The sequence below is a fragment of the Pteropus alecto genome, unplaced genomic scaffold (genome assembly GCF_000325575.1).
Source record: "Pteropus alecto unplaced genomic scaffold, ASM32557v1 scaffold45, whole genome shotgun sequence".
Lineage (NCBI taxonomy): Eukaryota > Metazoa > Chordata > Mammalia > Chiroptera > Pteropodidae > Pteropus > Pteropus alecto.
This window is the reverse complement of record NW_006442491.1, coordinates 40,387,023-40,396,458: the sequence shown is the minus strand read 5'-3', so window position 1 is coordinate 40,396,458 and position 9,436 is coordinate 40,387,023. Positions and strand designations below refer to the sequence as shown.

General features: G+C 65.4%; 1 protein-coding gene across 1 annotated transcript in view; it reads left to right on the top strand.

The window, feature by feature from the left end:
* Nucleotides 1-9,436, top strand: part of KCNQ2 (potassium voltage-gated channel subfamily Q member 2) — a 46,479-nt gene that overhangs the window by 32,439 nt on the left and 4,604 nt on the right. The window contains exons 14-17 of the mRNA XM_006922124.1: nt 2,692-2,745; nt 5,905-6,128; nt 6,708-6,816; nt 7,185-7,316. Coding sequence (XP_006922186.1) covers nt 2,692-2,745; nt 5,905-6,128; nt 6,708-6,816; nt 7,185-7,316 — 519 coding nt within the window. The remainder of the gene's footprint in view (nt 1-2,691; nt 2,746-5,904; nt 6,129-6,707; nt 6,817-7,184; nt 7,317-9,436) is intronic.

Below are 9,436 nucleotides of genomic sequence, written 5' to 3'. Positions count from 1 at the left end.
CTGGCCTGGGAGGCCCCTGTGGCCTGCGGCGGCTTCCGGAGCCCATGGCCCTGTCTGCTCGGCCTCGGCCATGCCCGAGTCTCAGCCTCTCTCTCTCTCTCTCCTCCCCTCCCCTCCCCAATCTGGAAACCGCGCCTGCCCCCAAGTGCCTTTAACCATGTCACTGCCCTTCCTGGGCCCCTTTCTCGTCCGCTCTGTCTTTGGGGATGAGGTGGCTGACCCTGAAAGCAGGACTCAAGGTGAGGACACGCGGGAGCCTCCAGGCTCTGCCTACGCCCCCTGCTCCCCGCACACCCGCCCTCCGTCTCCCCCCATGTGTCCGTGTGTCCCCGCCTGTGACCCAGCGGCTTCCCCCAGGCCGGGTGGCCCAGCATCCTCCTGGGAGACCCGGGCTGAGGCCTTGGGAGCAAGCCCACCTCTCCTGGGAGGTACGCCGTCTGCCAGGTGGCCGAGGGCAGTGTTTGCGTCCCCCCACCTGGGCTAGCCACGGCCCCCCCTTTGAGCACTGTAGCAGGCATGCGGGACACTTCTGCCACTTGTACCCTTGGGGGCCGGGCATCCTGGGCTGCCCCGAAAAAAGGTCCTGGCCCGTAAACTGCAGGCGGACGCAGGGACCCGGCTCCACTCACCCCCCGGGGCCTGACCGGAGGTGGGCATGCACGGCAGCCATGCTGGCACCAGACCAAGGCCAGCTGCATGGGGGCGGGGCAGCCAGGGGGCTCTCGGTGCTGCTCCAGGTGTGGCCCTGCCCTGCCTCTGTCTCTCCCCACTTCTGGCTGCCTCCGCCCTGGAGGAGCCCCCGCCCGAAGCTGCTTTGCCCCTGTCCGTGTGGCCCCATCGTCACAGGCATGTCTGTCCAGTCTGGTCTTGGTGACTGTCTGTGCGGCCTCTTCCACCCTCTTGGGCCCAGGTGCCTGGGGTTGATGCCAGCAGCTCTCTCGGACGGGGCGACGATCTGGTCGGCTGATGTGGGCAGCCTAGAGCCAAGAGGGAGCGGGCTGGAGCTGGGGGTCCTCGTACCCCTAAAACGGTGGGGTGCTGCTCAGGGAGGACCCCCACAGCCCACCAGCTCCGTCGGGGTCTCCAGCTGCCCTGCCCCCTACGAAGCAGCAAACGAGCTCCCCCGTCACGTGCTCAGGGCCCAGACATGGGGGTCGCTGTGCCACACAGCGCAGCATCAGGGGCCAGGCGTGGGGGTTGCCGTGCTACATAGCACAGCGAGAGCACCCCAGCGTGTGAGGCCGGGGGCCCAGGGAGGCCAGCAACCACGCTGGGAGGTTTACAGGAGCAAAGCTGGCTGGAGGGCTCGCCGAAGCTGGGACCCTTCAAAGAAGCTGGAGGCAGAGAGCACCCAGGGTCCCTGCATGCAGGCCTGGGGCCCCAGGACGGGCTGGCTGAGGGGTGGTCATTGTTAGCTGTCTCACAGGCTCTGGTGGCCCTGTGGCTGACATGTCTGCCCAAACTCGAGGGCCCTTGTGAGTGGGGAGAGCGGGCCTGGGGACGCCAAGTCACAGGGTGGCGCCTTGTGTGAGCGCACTGGTCAGGGCAGCCGGACCCCAGCTTCTCCCCTGGGTCTGGGCATCCTGTTAGTCACTGAGGCCCCACAGGGAGCAGGTCAGGGCAGCAGGGAGGGCCAGCGGCTCTCAGCCCCCAGGCAGGAGGTGGCAGGCCCTGCCCTGCTGGCTCGCTGCAGCTAGCTGGCTGTGTCCTTTCTTTGTGAGTGGGGAGAGGCATCTGGACATCAGCAGGTGCCACTGGTGTTTGGCTATGTGGGTGCTGAGCCCTCCTTCCTGGGGCTGGCCTCTGCGAGGCTGTCACATGTGGCTGGGTTCCTCGGGTGCACAGTTTGGGAACCCCTGTCTCAGTGGCAAGAGCTTTGAAGGGGGAGGAGGAGGGAGAAGCCGAAGGAATCGTGTGTGGTTCTCGTTTGCTGCGTTCAATTTGCTTAAAAATGTGTGCGTCCTAGTGCAGAGATAAGTCTTGGGCCATCGGGAGGTCCTGGGGGCTGACCGCTGGTCGTGCCTGTCCCGCAGAGCCCCCCGTAGGCTCACGTACGCTGGCCCAGGTGAATTTTTCTGGGACCCGCGACGAGCCGCTACAGCAGTTGTTTTTAAAGCCAGGTGCCCCCAGACCCCGCCTTTAGCCTCCCTCCAGGTGGAGGCAGCCCTGCCTCCCGGGTCAACCGAGTCCCGCTTCAGATCTGGCGCTGGCCGGGCCCGGTGAAGCCTCAGCGATCGGTTTGTGAAGCCAAACTGCACGTTTTTCTCCCCAACATGAGTGCTTTCCGGGACCCTGTCCATCTAGAATAAGCGTTGTACCAAGTCTCAGCCCATGTATTATTTTTTTGTTCGCATGAATACAGCAAAAAATAATACATCTTTTAAAAGACGTGGCCCCAAACTCCGACTCTGGAAGGAAAAGGTATTTTTGGAGGAAAGAAACAGGGATTTTTTTTTTTTCTCCAAAAATAGGGCACTGTTTTCTTCTCCGGGCCGGTGGGAGGCTTTGCGTGCAGCCACCTCGCTGTCCTCGTGTGGCCGTGACCTCGGCGGCTGGCTGGTGACCCCGAGCCCAGCCCTCTGCGGGCTGTGGCGGTGCCTCGGTGCCCCGGCTTCCCGCTGCCCATGCCGCCCAGGCTCCCCGCCGCGTCCCGTGCGGGCCGGGACTAACTGTGCTTCTCCTCATTTGCAGTAAAGGCAAACCGCGCGGAGAGGGCCTGTGTGGATGCTGCCCCGGACACTCTAGGTACCGTGCACGCGTCGCACGGTCGGCCATGGCTGCACGGCTCCCCGCTCCCGGCTGCTTGGCAGAGGTCCTGGAGGAGCTGGGAGGCCGCCCCCAGGCCCCGATTCTGATTGGCAGCTCGGCCTGTGGGGCCCTCACGGGGAGCACTAGGCTCCCCCTGAGTCCAGTGCCCTCTCCTCCCCCGCCCAGGGATGCCCTGCTCCAAGGCCTCTGAGACCCAGCACGGGTGCTGGCCCCCGGGGTCCCCGACCGCCCTGCGAGCCTCTGCCCCGGCCTCAGTCCAGCCCCTCTGCCACGCCTCTGAGCTGAGGACGGCCGCCCTGACCCACCTCGCCCTCCCTCGGAGGCAGCTCGTCCTGTGTGTGCTGGGCTCCCCGCAGCCCTCACACGGCACACGGCAGACTCGCCAGAAAGCCAGGGGGCACGGCTCCCCTGCCCCGAGCGGGCCTGGTTTAGGACAGACTGGAAACGGTGTGGCGAGGCCACCCCCCCCTTGCACCCGGACCCCTTGGCTGACCGTTCCCCTCTCTGTCCACTGTCTGCTGTCGGGGGTGTGGAAGCACCGTCCTCCTGCTTGCTCTGGGTGCTCCCTCCTGCCTGCCCCCCGCCCTGACCGGCGCTGCAGCCAGTGGGCAGCTGCCCCCCTGTCGTCGCGTGCATGCGGTCGGCGCTGGCCCTGGCAGCAGCGGTGCCGAGCACAGGCATCAGCAGGGCTGCGCAGCGGGGCTGGGAGCTCAGGCAGCAGCATGCACGTACGTCTGCATCTGTGCATGCTGAGTCCTGCGCCTGGAGAGGGGCTCGGGGGGCCCCCCACCTGTCCATGCCCCTGTGCGTTCACGGACGTGGGTGCCTGTGGGGGAAGCTTGCAGTCCCGAGCGGGGAGATCCGGATGCGGCAGAGGCTGTCCTGCTTGTCCAGAGCTGGGTCCACGGTGCTCCTGGCTGCAGGGTCGGAAGCTGTGGTCGGGTTGCTTGGGGACCAAAGGGCCGAGGCCAGGCCATGCTCCGTCTTGCTGTGCACAAGTCTCACGAATGTCACTCCATCCTCGCTCTTCCTGGGCATCCGCGGTCCAGCCGTGGCCGGCAGTTCTCCGTGGATGCCGGCTCCCACCCCGCCGAGCTGGGCCCCAGCCGTGCAGACTGGGGTGTGGCCTATCCCAGCTGGGGCCTCCCCCTTGCTTCACCCCAGCAGGCCCCACATACTTAGAGTTCTGCCCTGTGGGGTGGGGGCAGGCGGGGAAGGAGGGCTGGACCTCGGCTTTCTTCCCCTCACCCTGTGTAAGTGCCGACGTGCAGTGCCTCGAAGGCACCCTGTCACACAGAGGGTGTCTGGCCGTGGCTCCTTCCCGGCAGGTGGCCCGAGCCCTCTCCCACGTGTTTGCGTCTGTCCTTAGCTCATGAGGCAAGGCGAGGCGAGGTGGAGGAGGGGCCTCGTTCCACATTGCAGGACCACCGGCCGTTTGGGTACCTAGAGTTGGGATAGGCCTGGGGTGGCTGGAGGGCCAGGTGTCCACACTGTGGCATCCCTTGGCAAGGAGCCCCTGCCTGGGCTGAGCAGGGGCACGGCGGGGCCGGGCCTGGCCAGGGAAGGCTCCTCCCTGACGGTCAGTCCTTGCGGGCAGCAGCCCCCTGGGCCTTGTGTGCTGCGTGGGGCAGCAGGAGCGGCCAGAGGGCCCAGTTCGCTTGCTGGGCGGGGCCATCGCGTCTCACGGTCTCCCTGAGCAGCCGGCAGTCTGTTAGCACAGGGGTGAAGGAGCGGTCATCGGTAAGGAGGCCACAGGGAGCGCGGCTTCGGCCGTGCCTTGGTCCCTACCTGCCCGTCACGCCTCGTGCTGGTTGTGGGGCCTGTGGGCTCGGGGCTGGTGTCCTGAGAAACTGCCGCCCGTCCTTGTGTCATGGGACACAGGAAGCCTGGGTACCACGCTGGGGCCACCTGCCCGAGGGGCTTTCCTCCCGCCCTGCAGAGAACCCCGAAGTGTCACAGATGGTCGCAGCTGCCCAGGGGCGGGCAGGGGCGCCGACCAGGGCCGTGGTGTCTGGGCGAGGCGGCCGGGGCGGCGGGGTGCTGTCCCTCGTGGTCGTCGTCCGCAGCGTCCGATGGGCGTCTCTCAGCTGCGGGTCTCGTTTGGGGCCGATGGAGGCGGCTGAACTGAGGGCCGGGGTGGGGCCGGTGCTCTCTGAGGGGTTAGTGGCCTCCGGGCCCTCTGGGCAGGTTAGTCACAGGCCCCAGGGGCAGCGAGGGGCCCTGCTGAGGCCACCCTGGGGGAGTCGACTGGGCGTGAGCGGGTGGCGGACACTGCCCAGCGGAGGAAGCGAGTGGCTGCCGGGCCCCTGGGCCAGACGCTGCCTCCGACCATGGCCACCACCTGTCTCCTGGCTGCTGCCTGGAGAGTCAGACCCATCTCCATGGTTACCGAGAGATGGGTACGGGGAGGCCTGAGGACCTCACACCCTCTCCCTGTGGCCTGCCAGGGCTTGGGACAGCAGGCCTGTCAGTGGCTGGGTGGCTGGTGGTGCAGGCACATCTACTCCGCCCCTCTGGGAGGGGACGTTTGGTCCTTGGACGAGTCCTGGGGGTGGGTGTGGAGCCTGGGCGGGGGGCGGTGGGGCGCTTGCCTTCCATGATCTGCCCTCCTGCCCCTGGGGCTTGGCGGGGGGCCAGGGCCCAGCCGCAGACCTCACCCTCCTGCCTCTGGGTGGTTACGGGGTGTGGGAGGAGCCAGAGGAAGCCAGGGAGGCCTGGTCCACAAAGCTGCCTGTGGAGAAGCCGCAGCCTCTGGGCACTTTGGGACCCGTCTGCCGTGGGTGTCGCCACGGAGAGGGAGGCCCAGCAGGACAGTGGAGAGGCCTGGCCCCTTCGTGTGCAGCCAAAAGCGACTTAAGGGTCGACTGACCACCTCCTGGCCAGGCTGGGCTCCTGCGTGCACCTGGGAGCCTGTGGTGGAGCTGACCTCCCACTGCGCCCCACTCCTGCCCCACGACCTCCGATCCCCCCCGGCAGCCGCCCCTCAGCCCGTTTCTCTGGGGCTGGGTCGCTCTGTCGCGTGGGCTGGCGTTGGCCGACAGCAGGTGCTGGGTGCCAGGGTTCTGTCCAGAGTGACTTCTCCTGCTGTCTCTCTGTGTGTGTCCGTCCGCCTGTCCGTCCGCCCCATGGGAGCAGTCAGAAGGTCAGTTTGAAAGACCGTGTCTTCTCCAGCCCCCGCGGCGCGGCTGCCAAGGGGAAGGGGTCCCCCCAGGCCCAGCCTGTCCGGCGGTCACCCAGTGCCGACCAGAGCCTGGAGGACAGCCCTAGCAAGGTGCCCAAGAGCTGGAGCTTCGGGGACCGCAGCCGTGCTCGGCAGGCCTTCCGCGCCAAGGGCGCCGCGTCCCGGCAGAACTCGGAAGGTGGGTGGCCCATCGCCCCCTGCGGCCTGACCCCTGGGGCACGGCCCAGGACACGGCGCCCCCGGTCTTTGTCACACCACACAGCATCAGCAGCCCGGAGGGAGGGGTCCAGGGCATCGGGCGCGTTCTGGCGCCGTGTGGTGCCACCTCTGCCTCATCCCAGGACAGTCCAGCCCCCTCCCCGCTGCCAGTCACCCGCAGGCCCCCGTCCGTATCTGGACACGGGCCACAGTTGGCCACACGGTGTCCATCCTTCCACGTCTGGCTTCGTTCCCTGAGCCTTTTCTGGGCTCCACCATGTGGCAGCGGCCGTAGGTCAGAGCCCATTCCCGTCCGTGGCAGAGGGTATCATCATTCCTCGGTGTGGACACGTCCCAGCCCAGGGACCAGTCCACATCTGTCCACTCACAGGGACACTTGTTAACCCTCCAGTGTGTCCCCAGGGCCACGGCCGGGGAGCTGGCTGAGAAAGGACGGGGTGGATTCTGGAGCGTTGGGGCGGCCGGGGTTTCCTGACACCACAGAGCCAGAGGGCCAGTCCCCTCCGTCCCCTCACGGGCTGCCTCCCCTTCCACCCAGAAGCAAGTCTCCCTGGGGAGGATGTCGTGGACGACAACAAGAGCTGTAACTGCGAGTTTGTGACTGAGGACCTGACCCCCGGCCTCAAAGTCAGCATCCGGGCTGTGTGGTGAGTGGCCAGGGCGTCTAGGGTGAGGGCGCTGCCCTCACAGGCCCAGCAAGGGCGGCGTCCACGCTGTCCCTCGGACCTTGTCTCGCCAGGGCTGGTGTGAGGACTGACAACCCTTCGGTCTCGGCTCCTTGTGGCTCACATGGCGCCTCGTGTCACAGTGGTCACTGAATGGCTCCCGGCAGATGAGGGTCTGAGAGTGGCCAGTGCATGTGGCGGGTGGGTGGCCCTGATAGCAGGGACGAGTTGTCCAGGGGACTTTCCCAGAGACTCTCGAAGGGCCCTAGGCAGGCGGACGCTGGGGCCAGCTTGCTTGGAATAGCCATGGTGGCCTCTGCCTGGGGCTCATGGCCCCCTGTCCCCTCCAGTGTCATGAGGTTCCTGGTGTCCAAGCGGAAGTTCAAGGAGAGCCTGCGACCTTACGACGTGATGGACGTCATCGAGCAGTACTCGGCCGGCCACCTGGACATGCTGTCCCGCATTAAAAACCTGCAGTCAAGGCAAGAGCCCTCCACCCCCGGCCCCCGGCCCCTGGGCCCAGCCGGGGGGGCCCGAGTCAGGCAGAGGGGTGCAGTGAGGGGCTCGCGTGCTCCCCGCCAGGTGGGGCAGTGGACAGGGCTGGGGGCACGGCGGCCAGCCCGGCCACCTCACCGCCCCAGGCGACTTTCTGCTGTTTGTTTTAATGTCTCTGCTGTGTCTCTCTTCTCCAGTCTCGACTACGATGCGAAAGTGTGTGCGTGTGTCTGTGCATCACACACGGCTGCGTGCACGTGCGTGTGTCTGTGCATCACACACGTCTGCGTGCATGTGTGTGTGTCTGTGCTTCACACGTCTCCGTGCACGTGTGTGTATCTGCATCACACGCATATCTGTGCCATGTGTGTCTGTGCATCACACATGGCTGCGTGCACGTGTGTGTATCTGCATCACACACATCTGCGTGCACGTGCGTGTGTCTGTGCTTCACACGTCTCCGTGCACGTGCGTGTATCTGCATCACACGCATATCTGTGCCATGTGTGTCTGTGCATCACATACGTCTGTGTGCACATGTGTGTGTCTGTGCACCCATACAGTCTATGTGCTCATGTGTGTGCACCTACACAAATCTGTGTGCTCATGTATATCTGTGCTCCCAACACATCTGTGTGCTCATGTGTGTGCACCTACACATGTCTGCGTGCTCATGGTGTCTATGCATCCACACAGTGCACGTGTGCACACACACATGAAAGCACACACGTGTGAGTGCGCTGCACTGTACTCTGCACACATGAACCGTTGCATACAGGAGTGCACACACGTGCACACATGTGGGTATGTGCATGTATCTGCGTGCTGGGGCATGACACATGAAAGCACACACGTGTGAGTGCGCTGCACAGTACTCTGCGCACATGCACTGTTCCATACAGGCGTGCACACACATGTGTACACATGTGGCTATGTGCATGTATCTGCGTGCTGGGGCATGTGTGCACATGTCACACGTGTATGCGTGCACATGTGCACGTGTGTGTGTCGGGAGCAGGGTAGTTCCGTTGGGAGGTGAGGCTGCGGGTGCTCATGGGCCCACATGGTGGCAGCGATGCCCCTTGGTGCCTTCTTCCTGGGTGAGGACAGCCACCCTACCTCGTGTGGGCTGCCTGCTTCTTGGGCAGGAGGCTGAGCTGAGACGTGTGTCTGAGGCATGGCAACAGTAGGGTGCACACCATGTGTCCAGCCCCACGTGTTAAGGACTGGCTTGCTCACCCCCGGAGTCACCTGCATACATGTGATACAGACAGGAGCAAGGGCCCAGGCCACACATAAGTACAGCCATGAACAGGTGTATACACACACGCGCACAGACCCATGTCCAACCCATGTGCACATGCGCCCACACACGTGTACCCTGTACCCGCCCCCCCCGAGTGTGCGTGTGCTCAGAGGCACGGCCTGTGCACAGGTGTGCCTGCAGCCGGCGAGGAGGCACATGGCAGCTGTCATGGTCTTTCCTGAAGCAGCCAAGTGCTCCTGCCAGTCAGAGTCTCCTCCCTGCCCACGGCCCCTCAACAAAGCTGCTCCCCGTACAAGCCCGGACCCCGGCTTTGGGAGGGTCTGGATGGCAGGGGACAGGCCAGGGAATCAGCCCAGCTCCCGGTCCCCAGAGCGAGTGAAGTCCTCATTCTCGGAAGGTCGGCCTGCCCTGCCTTGGAGCACCTCCGCTGTCCTGCTCCACCCTGGGATGCTGGGGGGCGTCTCTCTGGGCCTTAAGCTGCTCCCACTGGCAGGGGTCAGAGGGCGACCCCTTTTGCCCCAGCTCAGGCCAGGCGCCAGTGGGTCAGCATCCTCCCAGAGCACCCACGAGGCCTGTGCTGTGCATGTGGACAAATGTAGGTGCGGTTGGGCTCATGGAGGTAACCGTGTGTACGAGTGTGAGCGAACATGCGTGTGTGCACGCGCATGCGTGTGAGCAGACTGCGTGTGGAAGGAGCTGTCGGGCGCCCGCCCGCGGGGCCTGCTCCCCGCTCTGTCCTCCCAGCCCTCATGCCCAGCAGCTTCTTCTGTCCTCGACTTTCCCTTTCTGTCTGGAAAAACAGACACAGCCCGCGCCCAAGGAGCTGGCCGTCTGCCGCTC